Source organism: Orycteropus afer, unplaced genomic scaffold (genome assembly GCF_000298275.1).
Source record: "Orycteropus afer afer isolate SDZICR_OR568_19922 unplaced genomic scaffold, OryAfe1.0 scaffold00049, whole genome shotgun sequence".
Classification (NCBI taxonomy): Eukaryota; Metazoa; Chordata; class Mammalia; order Tubulidentata; family Orycteropodidae; genus Orycteropus; species Orycteropus afer.
The window spans coordinates 12127713-12145940 of record NW_006921636.1 but is presented as its reverse complement, the minus strand read 5'-3'; the positions used below and the strand labels follow the sequence as shown (position 1 = coordinate 12145940).

Genomic DNA, 18228 nt, shown 5'->3' with positions numbered 1-18228 from the left:
CTTTTTAAACCTACAAAATGGCGGTGCCCTCCGGACCGGCAAAAGTCCACAGCTCAGCCCACCTTTCTCTTCACCTTCTCTGTTCCCCAGCCACTGTGCACAGTCTTCCATGCAGGCCCTGGCTAGCAGGGTGATTTTTGGGTTAATTCTTAGGCCCTACCACCACTCGGGAATCTCCAAGCCCTGTCGTCTGTGCTGTCTGGGTCGCTCAGGCTGCTGCCAGACTGCAGCTGTGTGTGTGTCCTTTTTTGGTATTTTTCACGCAAATTCTTCTGCTAGTTGGGATTGAGTCCACTTTTGTATCCTTCCCTTCAAGGCTCAGGGGTCCAAGATTATCTTCTGTGTCTGTGTTAGTTGGTTTCTCTTTTCTTTGTTGAAGAGGGTCTGTGCAGTCCTTCTGCCTAGTCCGCCCTCTTGCCGGAACTTAGCACCTGTCTTTCTCACACCATGTTCCCCTTCTAGACTGCCTAATACACACTTCAGTTTGCACCTGTTCCCAATACACCTGTTCAATTCCCATTTTTTTAAAAAGCCCATCTACTCCAGCCCCTTGTATCGCACTGCTTACCCATCATGACCTGTTGGTTATGTCAACGTTTCAAACTCGTGTCTAAGCGTAAACTCGTGATTTAAGCTCCTCGCTATCATCCCCCCCACACACCCTGCTGCCTCAGTTTCTCTGGTCTTCCTCTGTTCCTTGTCTCAGTAAGTGGCCTCACTGTCCATTTGGCTGCCAAAGTCATGACCTGAGCCCTACCCCATGTTCCCAATCCCACCTCCCACTTCTACTGTCTGCCCTCAACTCTAACTCTCTCAAAGTCTACTTCATCCTAGTTGGAGCTCACCTGGATGCTGGTTCAACTGCTCTCCAATCTGTCCTCCCCAGTGCCGTCAAAATACTTTTCTCAAAATGTAAAGTTGGTATCTCGCCCTTGTTACAAATGTCCCAGAAACTTCCCATTATAATGAGAATTGGGACAAAATTTTCTGGCTTACCAGCTCCTGTATGACCTGGCCCCAACACAAGGGTCCCCAGAAAACACTTGTTACCATGTAATGGCTTTTGACCTTCCCTTGATGGAAAATGGATTCATCACAACCATGAAGACAGTTACATCAGTGTGTTGCCCCTTCCCTGGAATTACTGTACGAGGAAGGAGAAATTTTCATACTCAGAAAATGTCTTGCTCAGAGCCTCTTAGGAAACAACAGAATGGTGGTAAGTTTCAAAGATGGGTACAAGGAAGCTTACTGTTGTTCTGTGTTTTCCTCAACTTTTATAAGTTAAAGGAAAGAAAAGAACCTCTCTGGAGGTGGTTCTGGCTGACCTGTTTCTTGTTAGTAAGTCAAGACACTTGTCTTCTTGAGCTGGAGGAGCGGAGGCAGGGTCACGGCCGAGCCGTCCCCTGGGTGCACCCGTGGCTTTTGTCTCTGGACTCTCAGCTCTGCCTCGGCTTGCAGGCAGGTCTTGGCTCAGACAGCGGAGGCTCATCCTTCAGAGGGCTGGGTAATAGCTGAGTGCTGCCAAGCTCCGTGACAGGGAGCCACAGGACAGTGAAAACTGTCCACTTTAATTAAAAGGACACAGCCCAGGACGGAGAGGCAGCCCCTAACTCTGGCCAGATGCTGCCCTCTCTCCAGCCCCACCCCACACGTTTTGTCCCCTTGAGCTGCATCTGCTTGCTTCTGGTCCCTTGTACTCACCCTGTTCCACTGACCAGGCCTTTCATGCAACTTCTGTTTGGAGCACGTCTCCCCTAATCAGCAAGTGAACCCCCGTTGATCCTTCAGAACTCATTTCAAGCATCCTTCCTCAGGGATCCTTTCTCCTACTGGGTCAAATCTCCCGTTTAGGCAAGTGAAGCAGTGTTCTGACTCCTCCAAAACACTTACGTCACTGAAGTCTTACCTTTCTTTGTGTGATTATCTGATTGACTTTCTGCCTCAGCAGTGCACTGTCAGCTCCCTGAGAGCAAGGACCAGGCCCATTCATTCACTCCTCCGCCCAGCACTATACAGAGCGCCTGGCCCATGCAGACGTTTCAGTAAATTCATCTGACGAACAGATGATGCTCAAAAACAGTAGCTTTCGTTCTTTTTGCTCCAAAGCTCCAGGCACAGAACTGAGACAGCAGAAATGACAGGAAAGCAGACATCTATGCAGAAGAGACTTTTAATGCAATGGCTTAAACACAGTTCAACAATATCAGAATTCAGTTCAAATAACGTCAAAATATTACAAAGAACAAGCAAGGCCTTGCCCTGAGCGGAAGGGCACCGACCTCAAGGCAGCCACCTTCCCCTCCCGCCTCCGAGTGGACGGCTGTAACAACTGGGCTCTTAAACAGCTTGCACCTCCGTGCAGGAGGCAGCAGCAGAGAGAATCAAAAACTCGGCAAGGGTCAGGGCTCTGCCTGCCTGTCCAAAGGGCCCAGACAAAGGCAGTGGGGCTCAGAACACAGGAGACTGCAGAGGGCAAGGGGCAGCAGCACACTGGGAGGGGAGGAGGGCGCAGCCCTGGAGAACCAGCTCAACAGGCTGCTTTGGAGGTGGGGGGCCGGGGTTTTCTAGCCTATCCTCACCCCTAACCTGCAATCCTGCTCAAGGAGCTCAGGGCTGCTCTGATGAGGTGGTCCATCACAGTGAGGCAGGGCCTGCTGAGGCTACAAAGGCAGCATGCAGGCTGGGGCACGCTCGGGGCAGGATAAGCCAGGGCCTTCGCCAATAAGGACCTGTTTGTGTGACCCACTGGCTGCTGAGGTAGGAGGGAGTGGGCATGGGCCTCACACTTCCAGCTCTTGTGCTGACCTTTTCCAGCAAAAGTACACTGAGCTTAATCTGAATAAGCAGAGCCTCCTGGCCGGGAGAAGAGGCAGGAAGTAGTGGCCTCTGGAGGAGGGAAGGGTGTTAAAGAGCTTGCTCTGGGGCATGCTGGGTCTCAGGAGCAGGCACAGAGGAAGGGGGCCCCTGGCTTCTCTGGGTAAGGTCAGGCAGAGATTTCCTGCTGCCCTCTGGGGGTTTTATTTCAAGCTCTGGTTAACTTCCTGCTGCAACTTCTGTGCAGGGCCATTCTTGGGTTCAATTTGCAGGAGGCTGCTGATGTCTGCAAGGCTGGCTTTATAGTCCTAACAGAAGAGAGGAAAAGGGTGTAGGGAAGGTATCCTGATTGAGTTGATGAGCGCAAACTGGGATGGGGACAGCTGCTGAGACAGCAGAAGGGTCTGGAAGCCCAGCCTGCAGGCTTGCCCTGAGCTACCCTGGGGGCCCTGGTAGAAGGAAAAGTGGCAGACACCCCTCACCGTGACTACTTAGGAAGTGCCACCACAGGCGCACATTCTGTAGCTACATTGGTACCTTTGTTCAGGATCTTTTTACCTTGAGTGCCTTGTAAGCTTGAGCCCGTCGGTAAAATGCTTTCACATTCTTCCCATCCAGCTTGAGGGCATCTGTGCAGTCCTTCACTGCTTCCTTGTATTGCTTCAGGGTCAGATAGCAGAGTGCTCTGATAGGGACAGACCATCTCAATGGTTGTCAGTCACTTCTCGGGGGCCACCCACAAGCCACAAAGTACTTGGAGGAGTGATCTAAGATTTGCTCAACGCCTACTCTGCTGGATGCTTTGTATGTTCTAAGAGCCTCAAACACACTGCCTTGGAGGATGGGTGAAAGGGCCTGCCCAAGGTACCACTGCTAGGATTCAAACCAGGTCTGCGTGACACTGGCTCCCGATCTTGTTTAGTTTTGTCGCTGTACTTCACGCTCACACATACTGTGCTCTCTCAAGCAAAGACAAGGCTTCCGGAAGCCTTCCCCTTAACAGATTATACAAAATTATCTACCTACAAAACCAAACGCATAGGCAACTACTGAACTCTGGTTCATGATATACATGCAAACATGTTTAGAGGTGAAATGTAAAGACGTCTGCAACTTATTTTGAAATTCAGGGCAAAAAGAGAATTGAAAAAAGCCGAAGACTCTGCACTGTTCCATATGCTATGCCCAAGGCTAATAAGCATTAAAACAGAGTTCAGGATGTGGTATAACTTCAGCCACGATGGATGAAAAAATTCAATTTCGTGTAAAATTACCAGTCTTCTAAATCAATGCAATCACAACCAAAAGCCCAACATGGTATCTCTTGAAACTTATGAAAATGCTCTTGAGGCTTAGCTATGACAGCAAACATGGGACAATAGCTAAGGATCCTTAATGCAAGAGAATGAGGACAAGACCAGCCCTAAAGATATTATAAAGCAATAGTAATTAAAACTGTGTGGCACAGACAAATGTGCATGAAGAATAGTATCCAGGAAAAAAAAAAATTGCCTAGGTGTGAAAATCCAGGAAAATGGCTTAACAGAGGTCCCCTGAGGAGGAAGTTTTAGATGATGATGCCACCCAAAAATGAAAAAATGGGCTGCTGACCCACTTTCCAGTTAGCTCGGCAGCCTAAGGCACCCCTGGGCCAACCAGCCAGTAAAAGTAAAGCCCCCAAATTCCTGGAATCAAAACTCAAAAATCTAAAACCTTTACAAACAAAAAGTTATTTTTTCAACTCATTGGGCAGCAAAGCCTGACCTGAACTGACATGAGGCTACTTTGCCTCTGTTTATCCCAACTTCATGAAAGTGAAATTTGTTTCACTGCAGAAATACTAGTATCTGACTAACATGGCAAGCTGCCCCAGACCCTGCTGGGGTGCAATGTAATTCAGTAGATGAATTACAGCTCTGGAATTCATATTACTTTTCCTAAAATTGGAAATGTTCTAAAACATGTTTTATCCCAAGGGTTTTGGATAAGGAATAGCGAACGACATCAGATCCAAGAATTCTGAACTGGACAGCAGTATGTGTGTGTGCTAGGGAAAGATCTCTGAGGCAAAGCTCCAATCCTGGCCCCATTGTTCACTGGCTGGGTGAGCAGCGGCAAAGCCCTTCCCTCCTCTGAGCCTCTTTCCTCCATTTTAATACCACCTACACCTCCAAGAGTTCTTGCAGGGTGGTGATACCATGCAGTCAGAGCGACCGAGCCCATGCTCCCAGGCCCTCATCTGATGGTGTAAAAATCAGACCGCCAATAGCAGCTCCTGGCATGGGGCCTCGTATAGTCCCCCCAAGGCTAGCCCCCTCAGCCAGACTGGTCACCTCTCTTGTTCCCAGCTGGCAACAGTGTCTCCACACCCTGGTTCTGGGCCAGTGCCAACGTTTCTAACAGAAGGCTGTGGGAGAAGCCGTGGGGTGGGAGTGGGGGAAGGTGCAGAGGCTAAGAGCCTGTGCTCAACTTGTGTCTGCAGAGCAAGCCTGCTGCCGTCCCTCACGATGTACGCTTATTTGGGCTGGTAATGAAAGTCCAGGACAAGGCGGCCAACAGCCCCAGGCTACCCTTTGGCATTAGTTTCTACCCATTTAAGAGAGAGACAATGCCACTGGTTATACCTACCTCACAGTGCCTGACACAGGTGTGAATGCATACTTTGATTTGTAACATATTGAATAAATATGGTAGGAATGAAGAGCCCACCATAGCCAAGTGAAGACTATGAGATGGAACACCCAGTGCCCCGGCATTCCCCAGGCCAGCAGCTGTGCTGTGTAGACGATACCTGTTGGTATAGGTGGCAGATTCCAGGTTACTAAATGAGAGGCTTTCACTGTACTTCTCGATAGCTTTCTTATGGTTTCCCTTCTTTACAAACGCATTGCCCTCTTCCTTCAGAACCTTGGCTCTCTCCACATCTCCAGCAGAAGGCACTAGATACAAATTCAAAGAGGAAAAACACCATGGAGCAGGCCCCACGAGGCCAGTGGGATCTCTTCAGCAGCATCTCTTCCAGGTTGTGTCCGCCCTGCTCCTCAGGGGTGTGCTACACTGTAAAGCATCTCCCTGGTTAATGATTTCTCCCCAGTGAATGGCTGGGAACTCCTGATATAAACATATTTATACCTGCATGTAATAACATACATATGACATAAGCAACTCAGGTTCTAGCCTAGGTACTGACACTTAGCAGCTGGAAGATCTTGTGTGACCAAACTAATTCTATCAGGCTTCAAATTCCTCCAATACAGTGGGAACAACAACTATTCCACAACAGGCTATTTTCAGGATCAAATCTGAGAATATACAAGAAAGCACCAAACACTCTAAACTTAGAACAGGCAAACATAAGTGCTGATAAACCAGCACCAGGCAAAGAAAGGAGACAGCTCCTGGCTTCCAGGAAAGGGCAGAAGGGGGCCCATTTTTCCTCAAGTCTTGTTTGGTCTGCAGCTACAAGTATCCTTCCTCATCTAACTGGCAGCTGTGCCCCAGCCCCCACGGTGAAACACACGCTGCTCGGCCCCACTGGACCACTGCAGCCCCAGCCCCTACAGCACCTGCTCTTGTAATTTTTAAACACTATAAACCACGGAATTTTTATGACAGGGTAAGGTGTTAGGAATAAAACTAACACCCCTGAACTGATCCCTAGCTTAAGAAACAGAACATCACTAAGACCTCTGAAGCCCTACGGCCCCACCCTAACTCTGGAGGGCACTGTTACCCTGAACCCTGCGCTTCTTTCCCTTGCCTTGTTCTAAGTTTAACTGTGCATGATAGTGTCTATAAGTCACTTTTTTAAACAGTTTTGCTTTGTTGTTGTCAGTTGCCATCACGGTGGCCCCTGACTCACGGTGACCCCGTGCCCAACAGAACAGAAGGCCGTCCAGTCCTGCACATCCTCATGACTGACTGATGACCAGGCAGGCCACTGTGATCCTGAAGATGTTTTCACTGGCTGCTTGTTTGGAACAAGACCACCAGGCCTTTTTTTTTCCTGTTCAGCATCACAGCAACCTGCAAGCCTCTCCTGACACACGGGGTAGCTGTGCAAGAGGCATTCACTGGCCAGGAATCAACTCTGGAGCCCCTCCCACATGGCAGGGGAGAGTTCCACCACTAAACCACATGGCTCCAGCTAGGGAAGACAGGAATACTTACCAGGCTCCCACAAATCAAAGTGAATCCAACCCATGCAGAGACAGGAAGGAGAAGAGGAGAAGCTACCCTCCTCTAACATCCCCAGGTAATTTACAGGGCTCTCTGTCCTTCCCTGTCCTCCATACCTCGAGCATGCTGGGCTGAGACCACTCTCCGGATCAGTATGGGAGCCTGCAGGTGAGCCCCGGCCTGCAGAACGACTCGTCTTCAAGCCATCTTACACGGCTGAGGCAGACAGGTTCCCATTTCTAGCTACCTGGCTTTGATCTCCCTTCTCTTACTCATCCTCCTCCAGGAATGCACCCTTCCCTCAGACTGTGTGTGTGTTTTTGGAAAAGGAGCACCCTCCAGCCCTCGGGTGGAGCAGGTGGCTTAGGGTGGAGCTGATCACAAAAATCTCATCCCGTGGTCACATCACTAGTTCAGGGAATGACCTGCGACCAAACGTGGGCCAGAAGAAATTGAGAAAATACGTGAGCTAGGGGCTCTGGGGACAGAAATCTTCTCTTTTCCTAGAAAGTATCAGAAAAAGGTTTTCTTCCCATCCTTTCCCAGGCTGTAGGTGTGGTGTACAGATGTGAGGCCAGAAACAGCTACAGCTATTTTACTACAAGGATTGACAACGGAGAACTGAGAGAAGTGCAGAGAAATGGAGCAGAGTCTGAAGAGATAATGACATGCTTGTTCAAACCTTGCCTGAACCTGAATCTCTGGGCTGTTTAGTTGTATTATTTTTACCACATTGAGTTTTTGTTCTTGGAACCAAGGAACCAAAAACATCCTGATACTGCCAGATGAGCGAGGGCCCTAACACTGGACATGCATGTGCCACACTGGGAGTTCTACATGCCTTAGAGCATTTCATCCTTACAGCTGCCAGGCAGGTTTTCTCATCACCCTTACTGTACAGCTAAGGAAAGAGTCCATAAGAGGTTATACCTTTTTGTTGTCGTTTTACTTCTATTGTAGGATTACTTTCAGAATTCAGCTTAAACGAGGCTAATTTTCATAGGACTACTCAAAAGAGAAAGGAGCTCTGGTGGTGCAGTGATTAAAGCATTCAGCTAACCAAAAGGTTGGCGGTTTGAACCCACCAGCCACTCCACAGGAAAAAGATGAGGCAGTCTGTTTCCATAGAGATTTACAGTCTTGGAAACCCTATGGGGCAGTTCAACTCTGTCCTATAGGGTGGCTATGAATTGGAACTGACTCAATGACAGTGGGTTTGGTTTTTCATTTTATTGGGGGCAGGGGCTAAAGAAGTGATCATGGGAAATAGTGAGGCTCTCTGGGACAGGGAGTCATACCTTACCTTTGTTCTTTGCTTTTGTGGTTTCTTTGCATTTGCTTTTAGCTGAATCTTTGTGGTTCTCTGATGGCATGGCATCCCATCTCTTCTGAGCTGAAACAGGCACCAACGGGGTAGGAGGCAGCTTCTGACGCCAAGTGGGCCCAAGTGAGTCCATGAGAGCCCTGGTCATTCTGGAAAGGAAGGCAAGACTGCAGGGAGGCCTCCAGTGAGGCCGGGAAGGGGTTCCTCCCTCCTACACTCATGGGAGGAAGGCTCTTTCAGAAGAGCCAGCATTCTCTCATCCTCCTCCTGGTCTGATCCTTCTCTGTCCCTCCTCATGCTGCAGGGAAGAAACAGGAACTGCCACCCACACATGCCTTCTCAGATTAGCCACCAGGGACACTCTTTCCCTGCCTATCCCTCAAGGCTTGGTCCCACTGTGTCACCTTCAAAGTGGTGATCTGTTGTTGCCCTCATAAGACCACACATTCCCCAAGAAAGGATCACGTATTCTAATTATTTTGTATTTTCTCAATGGATCTGGTACAAGGCCATGCAAGTACTTCACATTTGATAACTACTTGAGATTTTTTAAAAATGCAAATCGTCCTTTACATTAGGTAGATATACTCCTTGGAGAGATGAATCATGAGAGAATAGAAGGGCCATGTATGCACAGGGACACAGCTTGGGGGGCAGGAGTACATGGAGGGAAGGATACAGGGAAGGAGGTAACTATGGGGAAGAAGTGGGAGGGAGGCTGTTGCATTGTGGGAAATTGCAGTCAATGTCATGAGATAAGTTGTATGTGAACTGCTGTATGGAAATTGAATTTGCTCTGTAGCTTTTACCCAAATCACAATTAAAAAAAAAAAAAAGACTAAGATGCAAGGGAAAAAAAATGCAAAAATATCAGGTCATTCTCAAATCTTAAAATCCTTCAGTGATTGCCATTTCCCTAGGCTAACATGACCTGTGAGATCTGGTCCCTCCCTCATCTTCATCCTGAATCACCTTCCCTCTTGGTCCTTATGTCCAAGCCTTTGTACATGTCTTTTCCTCTCCCACTTTTCATTCCCCGTTCACCATTCCCACCTTCTAGACCCAGCTAAGTCCTACTCATTCCTTAGTTCTTGGCTTAAAGTGCTGCCCATGTTGTTACCTGATCTGCAATACTACATAATCACCTGCAACGCCCCCACGCCAGGCCCTACAAACACGTGTTGAATGACTGAATAAGGTCAACTGTATATTCTTTCTGCTCCTACAACCACATTCCTACGTGCTACTAGAATGAACACTGCATAGGTTGGTATCACTACAAATTCATGGTCTCCTAACGAAGCCCCCACAGGTGTTTTCCTGGTTGGCCCAGCTATTTTAAACCTCAGCTCTCCTCAACCCATCTCCTTTCTCAAAGCAAACTTCCTTATAACCTAAGCAAAAACCTACCTGCATGGGCTCTACAACACCCTCCTAGTTCTTTCCTGTCACAAGAGCACAGAGGACCAAGGCCAACCCGTTTATCTCGTTTCTGGATCCATCTCCTGCTGTATCTGAGGGCCCTCCCTCAGCCAGCATCACCCTCGCCTAGATCTTCATCCTCTTTCTCAACTCCAACCATCAGCATTTAATTCACTCGAAATCTTTTCTCACTTAATAAAACCCTTCCTGGACACCACTCTGCCACCGCAGTTGCACTCTCCTGCTTCCCTACACAGCCGGACTTCTTGAATCCACGGCCATCTGGTTGCTGACCCCACTGAACTGAATCAGTGACTTCATTGCTAAACCCTTGGCTACTTAAACTCATTCCCACATTTAACACTCCATCCTTCTGTCACCCTCATCCTTCTGAAAATGATCCCTTCCCTGCGACACTGAAAGCTCTGTGTCCCGCCTCTCGGCTGCTTTGCCTCCTTTCCAAGCTCCTCCCCCTGTCAGTGTCCCAAATGTGGTCTCAAAGTTCCATCCTCTTCCCATTACACACTTGCACGGTGGCGTTCTTTCAGCCCACTTCTTTGCTGATGACTCTAAAATCCGAATAGTAGGCCTGTGTCATTTTTCTCTTTTGCTCTAAACCCATGTAAATTCCCGCCACCTTCCTTACATCTCTGCTCTCATGTCTCAGTCACCTCCAGCTCAGTATTTCAACAACCTGGATAGCCTCTTCTGTTCCTCCCTTCTCAGCAGCAGCCCCTAACCACGAAAGCTGGTTGATGGTCTTCCGCAGTGTCCCTTGAATTGGTTCCATGGTTCTTCTCTTTCCACTATCTGCCCCCTCTCTCCTGGCTTACTGCTGCCCTCACCCTTGTAGCAAATTCCTGTTCTGTCTCTCTTCATGTTACCCCTCAACATGGCAGCCAATGAGCTTTCCTTCAAAATACAAACCTGCTCATGTTATCGACTGCTCAAGACCCTCTTTGATGACTCACTGTGCTCAGGATAAAGTCCCAGCCCCCAACAGCAGCCCCTTTGGGACTGACCCTCGCCAACCCAACTTTAGCTGAGCTCTCCACCTACAGCACTATGGGAAATGGACTCTTTACAGATCCTGTACAAGCCACACTCACTCACACTTGCACATCTGCCCTTTCTCCTTGCCCGCTTCCCACCCTGCATCTCTATTCATCTGCAGGCTCAGCTCACCTTCTCTGGAAAGCCCTCTCTGACACTTCCCTCCTCTCCCCAGCTGGCAAGATGCCTCCTCTGCCTCTTGCGCCCCCTAGGCGGCCCGTACCGCAGCACTGACCACACTGCTCATGCCTGCCTGCTTACTGACTGGTTTCTCCATCCGACCATTACCTCTACAAGGGCAGAAGAGCTGGGTCTTATTCATCAGCCCAGGCCCTGGTGTGAAGTGCGGTACCTAATTGGCACTCACAAAATATCTGTTGAATGACAGACATTAAAAGGAGGCAAAGAGAAAGCAAAGGATGTTGAGAAACATCAAAGTGGATGTGTCAGAAAGGATGTACTATAAATACAGCCCAGGGAGTCCTGATAGAGTTTGCTATTGGTCGGGTGTGCCTGGCTGTCAAATAGCCATGCGAAGGGGGGAAACACAGCTAGTTACACAAATGAAGACCTCCATAAGATAGAAACCAGCAACTGCTCAGAAGATACAGAACTTGCCTGTTTTAAGTCCAAAAAGAAACTTCTCCTGAGATACCTCATGGAGTCACAGCAGCATCTTCCAACAATGTCCCTACTGCCTTGTGCTGCAGCTGCTTGTCTTACTCTCCCCTCCCCCACCTGATAGTTAGCACGTGTAGACAAGTAGGGTCTGTATTTCTTTTACTATTTTGGTTATCTCCCAGTAAGCTTGGCATAATACCTTAAACATGGCTCAGTAAGTATTACTGTGTAAATGCATTTTAGCATTTAAGCCAAAATATACATACATACATACATATACATATATATAAATTTTTTTCTCCATAATTCTGTCCCCTCAAATACCTGTTAAATACAAAAGCAGGTTCTTCTTTCATACATTCCCCCCACATAACCATCATCAGTTTTCTAATGCTGGTTTAAAAAGATTTCCCAGAAGGCATCCAAAGTGCTCACACAGACCCAGTCAAGGCCAGGGAGGTTCCACGGAGACTGCCTGTGGTGAACTAGGCTCACCTGTTGATGCCTTCCAGGGCTGATGTCATACTCTTATCAATCTGCAGGACAGTCATGTAGTCGACATAGGCCAGCGGGTACTTCTCCAGAGCCTCATAGGCAGCTGCCCGCCGCAGCAGGGGTTTAATGCCGAAGGGAACCAAGGCCAGTGCGCTGGAGTGGGAGGCAAGAATGTTAGCTGGGTGCTGAGCCACCAGGCTCCGCCGCAGTCCCTTCCAGGCAGGGTCGACTGGCTGAGAGAGACCATTAAAAGTATCAAACCTTACAACGGGGACGTCTTGACTTAGACTGAGGCAGGGAGGGGAAAGGGGTCAGAGAACCGCTAACATTGTGAAAATCCTGGGCATCTGGCACCATGGTCCCAGTCTCAGTCCCCTCAAAATCAAGAGCAAATGCCTCGTGGTTTTCACCATGCGACTATGTGTTTCTATCAAACAGTGGCCTGGGGGGAGTAATAGGCTTTGGACTCTTTCCTCTGCTATTAACCATGTGATCCGAGGCAAATCACTTTCCTGCCCGTCTTCTGCTTCCCAGCTCTTGCCCGGGATGGGTGGTAAACTTACCCCACAGAGTGGCTGTGAACACTCCATGAAGCAAACCTAGTACAGGCCTGGTACAAACCAACCTACCCAGGCCCCATGAGCACGCTCACCTCTCTCCTCACCTGTCTAGCACAAGTATAAGCATCTAAGGCAATGTCACAGGATATCCAATCTGAGAACACACTGATGGTTTGCCTATGAGTTTAGCAATGATGAGAGAAGGCAGTAATAAAATGGCTTCGAGAAGGAAGATAATATGGGGAGTGTATCCAAGACCATATATAGGGTTGGCAGACAATGGTCCTATAAGTTTATGTGAATGATCAGAATTCCCAGGTGTATAGTAGAGCTGACAAGGGGCAAGGTTATGGTCATTGCTTGGTCATAGCCAGCTACCCAGAGGGACCGAGTAGTTGATCCTGCGGGCTTGGGACCATAGTCGCAGGGGACATCAAGCTCAATTGGCATAACATACTATACAAAACATTGTTCCACCTCCTACTTTGGCGAGTAGCGACTGGGATCTTAAAAGCTAGCAAGCTGCCATCTAGATGCAACAATGGGTGTCTCCTTGTCAAGAAGAAAGAAGAAAACCACATGAATGGAAACAATCAGTCCTAGTAACTGGTACACCATCTAATCTGCAACCTATACAACTATGAGACCAGAAGAACTAGATGGTGTCCAGCTACCACTGTCATCCACTTGGAAGGGATGTAGGAGATCCTGCATAGAGAGGGAGAACAATGTGGAACAAAACCCAAAATCATTTGGAGGCAAAAAAAAAAAAAAAAAGGTGGGGGGGGGGACCAGGTTTGCTGGTCCAATAGAGCCTGGTGAAACCACTGAGACTATGGCCCCTAGCTGCCCTTCAGGTCTGGGATTGAACCCACACCTCTGGTTTCCAGCCAAACAAAGAACAGGCAAGTGAGTTAAACATTTACCTCAAGTAGACACACACCCTGGAGAGAACAATCATGGGAGAAGGAAGGGCTACTTATGCACAGGGAGACAGCTCAGGGCACAGAAGAGTATGGAGGGATGGACACTGGGAAGAGGTAACTATGGGGAGGAAGTGGGAGGGGAGCTGTTGCATTGTAAATTTTGGTCAATGACATGAGACAAAGTATATGTGAACTGCTGTATGAAAAGTGAATTTACTCTGTAAATCTTCACCCAAATCAAAATAAAATTAAAAAAAAAAAAAATCACCATAGGAAAAAAAAAGAAGGAAGATAATAAAAAATTTGTTTCATGTCTTCTAAGCAGAAGCCATTTAATTGATTCCAACTCATGGCAACCCCATATGTGTCAGAATAGAACTGTGGTCCACAGAGTCTTCAATGGCTGATTTTGTTTTAGAAGTACATTGGCAGGCCTTTCTTCTGAAGTATTTCTGGCTGGACTTGAATCTCTAATCTTCTGGTTAGCAACCCAGTGAGTTAAACCATTTGCACCACTCAGGGACACCTACAGTGGGCCATTGATAGACAGCACTTTCTCCTTTTGAGACATTTTATAAATCCCTATCTCTTCTTCCCTTCTCTTACAAACACACACACACACCTCCCCCCCAGGAAAACAACTGCGCAAGCCAGTCACTGGTCAGAAACTCTACTTCATCTCAAGACGTCAAGATCACAGAGATTTTAAGGCCTCTCTCCAACTTCCCACCCTACTTTTTTGATAGCAGCGGCAGTGCTGAGACAAGGCCACTGGACCAAATGGGGCATCCCATTCTTGATGACTTGGGCAAAGCCACATCCTAACATGTGTTGATGTAACTGGCAGGATCAGTCCAGAAAAGAAACAAGCCAGAGAGGCCCAGCCGCTTCTTCTGAGACCCTCAGGCATCTGGAAAGTTACTCTTGGCCACTTACGAAGTGCAATCTTTGATGCAGTCAGAGCAGTTTCCATTCTTCAAGTGGCACGCTGCACGGTTGGAGTACAGAACACTTTCTTCTTCAGGGTTCGAAGAACCTGCCCTGCTGGAGACTGAAAGAGCGAGGAGATAATCAGGTTGGGAACTGATGCTTGGGACACTGAACTGCATGTCCCACCCTAAACTGTCTGGGCTCTGCTGAAAGGCAGCAGAGATGACTGTAAACTGACCTGGCTTGTTGGCTTGACTGGCTGGCATGTTTGTCCTTCTTACATGAGAGTGAGGACACTGAGCTTTCTGCCATTCACAAGGGAACCAAGTATCTTCTCTTACTCACCTACCACTGAACGTGGCATGCCAGGCAAAAGATAAACACGAAATAACTGGCTGTCTTGAAGATATCTGTGCTGTAACTACTTGTGTGTGTGTTTCATTTCATTAAAAAGGCATATAAACTAAAAAAAAAAAAAAAAGTAACAAAGGAAAAGAACAATACCACACATGCTTTAATAAATAGACTGGTCACGTGTTGTGGAGCTAGGAAAACACAAGAGACTAACTCTACTTTGTCCAATCTTAGAGGAGTTTGCCAGGAAAGTGTGATCGGTGTCTTGCAGGATAACAAAGAACTTAATCAGGGCAACGATTTAGGCTACCCAGTGGGGTGGAGAATTATTAAAGAGTAGAGAGTTCTCTAAGGAGCCCTGGTGGTGCAATGGTTAAGTGTTCAGCTGCTAACCTAAAGGTCAGTGGTTTGAACCCACTCAGTGGCTCAGGAAAAAGACCTGGTGATCTGCTTCGGTAAAGATTACACCCAGGAAAACCCTATGGGGCAGAGTTCTACTCTGTCCTGTGGGGCTGCTATGATTTGGAATCAACTTGACAGCACCCAGCAACAATAGACAGTTCCCTGAGACAGCTCTTCCCCTTAGCAATGTCAGAAGCACAAGTTTGTTTTATTTTTTCCCCACTGTGGCCTGTTATGGATAAATCAAGTTCCTCCAAAGTATGTGTTATGAACAGAAATTAAGGGATTTTGTGGAAACCAGATCAACCCTACAAGAAATGCTTAATGAAGTCCTTCCAATAGAGAACCCACAACAGAGAACAACAAAATCTGGACACAGGACATCAACACTAAAACAAATTAGAAATGGATGCTCAGAATAAGACCATAAAACATTGTACACTAAAAAACAAGGCAGTCAATCTACACATGACAACAGCAACTAACCAAACAGAGGGAATAAAAGTTCTAGGTACAAAACTTCCAAATGGAGAGGAAAACAGGACAATGTCCTCATAGAACAAACTGTTACAAAAATATAGAGACAAGAGTTCAAGGTAACGACAGAGAAAATTAACAATCGCCCTAAGCAAACCCAGAAAGAAGGAAAACATATGGATTTAGTAAAGACAAAACCAACAATAAAGAAGAAAAGAGAGGAAATACTTGACAACCAAATGAACCCAGCACAGAAAAGTATATTGGCCAAGGAAACTCCAACAACACGACAAAAAAAGCATAATAGAACACAATCAATTTATACCTACAACTAATTATACTCAATGTGAATGGGCTAAATGCACCAGTCAAGAGAAAGAGAGTGGCAGACTGGACAAGAAAAGAAGATTCACTGATATGCTGCCTACAAGAACCACCTTTGACACAAAGATAAAAACAAATTAAAAGGTGGAAAAAAATATACCAAGCCAACAGTAACCAAAAAAGAGCAGGAGTGGCAATATTAATTTCTGATAAAATAAACTTTAAGGTGAAAAACAACAGAAAGGACAAAGGAGGTCACTATATGATGCTGAATGGGTCAACTGACCAAGACGACAATATGATCTATGCACCCAATGAAAGTGCTCCAAAATACATGAAGCAATTATTAATTGAATTGAAAGGGAAAATAGACAACTCTATAATAGTAGTTTTTGTTGTTACGTGCTGTCGAGTCAGACCCGACTCATAGCGACCCCTCCTTGGGTTTCTGAGGCAGTATCACTATGGAAGTAGATTGTCCCATCTTCCTTCTGAGGAGTGGCTGGTGGGTTTGAACTGTAGGACACTTTAACACACCACTTTCAAGGAGGGACATATCAACTAGAAAAAAACTCAACAAAGGTACAGAAGAACTCAACCACACAATCAACCAACTCAACCTCATAGACACATACAGAGCACTCCACACAACAAAAGTATGATTCAAATTCTTCTCCAGTGCACACAGATCATTCTCCAGAATAGATCATATGTTAGGACATAAAACAAGCCTCAATAAATTAAAAAACACTGAAATACTACAAAGCATCCTCTCAGACTACAAAGCTGTAAAATTAGAAATTAATAATAGGAAGATCAAGGAAAAAACATCAAACGTGGAAGTTGAACAATACACTGCTCAAAAACTACTGGGTAATAGAAAAATAAAAAGTGAAATTAAATTCATAGAAACAAATGAGAATGAAGATACATCTTACCAAAACCCATGGGACACAGTGAAAGCAGTACTCAGAGGTCAGTTTATAGAATTAAATGCATACATCAACAAGGGGGAAAGAAACAAAATCAACACTCTAACTCAACAACTCCAACAACTAGAAAAAGAACAACGAAAGAATCCTACAGTATCTACAAGTAAGGAAGTAATAAAGATTAGAGCAGAAGTAAATGAAACAGAAAACAACAACAACAAAAAAGAGAAAATCAACAAAACAAAAAGCTGGTTCTTTGAAAAGATTAACAAAATTGACAAACCACTGGGAAATCTAAGAAAAGAAAAGAAAAAGAAGATGCAAGTTATAAGAACAGTACACGACGACTTCCGATAAGATGGCAAATTAGGCAGACAAGCTCCACAGACCCTCTTCAACAAAGAAAACAGAAACCAATCGACAGAGATACAGAAGATAATCCTGAAGCCTTGAGCTTTGAAATGAAGAATATAGAAGTGGATTAGGCACCAATTAGTGGAAAAACCTGAACGAAAACAGTGAGTACGGAGATGGTTGGAGCAGCTACTCTGACAGGACCAAGAACCTGAATATTTCCGTGGTGTTGTGACCTAAGAATTGACTTAAAGATCAGCCCTGGTCGCCAAGAGCTGCAGGGACGACTGCACTGGTGGCCTATGACTAGGAAGGGAAACAGCAAGAAGGGGGACAATCTGAGCTGTGGACTTTTGGCTATCCAGAGGGCACAGCAATTTTGATTGTTTACAAGCAGCAGCCATTTTGAATATTTAAAGTGACTGAGGGTGTAGCCATTTTGAATCTTTACAAGTGGTGGCCATTTTGGGTACCACAATTCTGAATCTTTACAAATGGTGGCCATTTTTTATTTTAAAGTGACAGCATTCTTATTCGAATTCCAGGGAACTAAGAATAGGCTCTGTTTGCCAAGGATGGCAGGGACATATGGGAAGCTGACAATGGGAAAGGAGACAGGTGGTGAGTGTATAAGTGCTGCCCACTAGCAAACAGAGGAGCACAGCACAGTACCCTGCTTATGTAGATAACATACAAACAAAACAAAGAAAACGAAAATCACAGGCAAATCACTCCAGCATATAATCACCATTAAATATAAACCCCAAAATGAGCAATGCCTCAGAAACAACAGAGCATAAAGAAGCAAGATAAAGCAGGAAAAACAAGGGATCAGGATACAGACTCAAAACACATTCCTGAGGAACATGCAGCATTGAATCTCTCTGATAAGGAATTCAAAATAATTATATTTGTTGTTGTTGTTAGGAGCTGTCGAGTTGTTTCCTATTCATAGCGACCCCATGCACAGCAGAACGAAACACTGCCTGATCCCGTGCCAGCTCCATGATCCCTGCTATACTTGAGCCCATCATCGCAGCCACCATGTCAATCCATCT

The 18228-nt window shown here is 46.4% G+C and overlaps 1 protein-coding gene across 1 annotated transcript in view; it reads right to left on the bottom strand.

The window, feature by feature from the left end:
- Nucleotides 1-3020: 3020 nt before the first annotated feature.
- Nucleotides 3021-18228, bottom strand: part of TOMM34 (translocase of outer mitochondrial membrane 34) — a 38028-nt gene continuing 22820 nt past the window's right edge. Inside the window, exons 2-7 of the mRNA XM_042780635.1 lie at nucleotides 14334-14448; nucleotides 11912-12064; nucleotides 8300-8469; nucleotides 5609-5756; nucleotides 3376-3502; nucleotides 3021-3125 (exon numbers count right to left, since the gene is read on the bottom strand). Coding sequence (XP_042636569.1) covers nucleotides 3021-3125; nucleotides 3376-3502; nucleotides 5609-5756; nucleotides 8300-8469; nucleotides 11912-12064; nucleotides 14334-14448 — 818 coding nt within the window. The remainder of the gene's footprint in view (nucleotides 3126-3375; nucleotides 3503-5608; nucleotides 5757-8299; nucleotides 8470-11911; nucleotides 12065-14333; nucleotides 14449-18228) is intronic.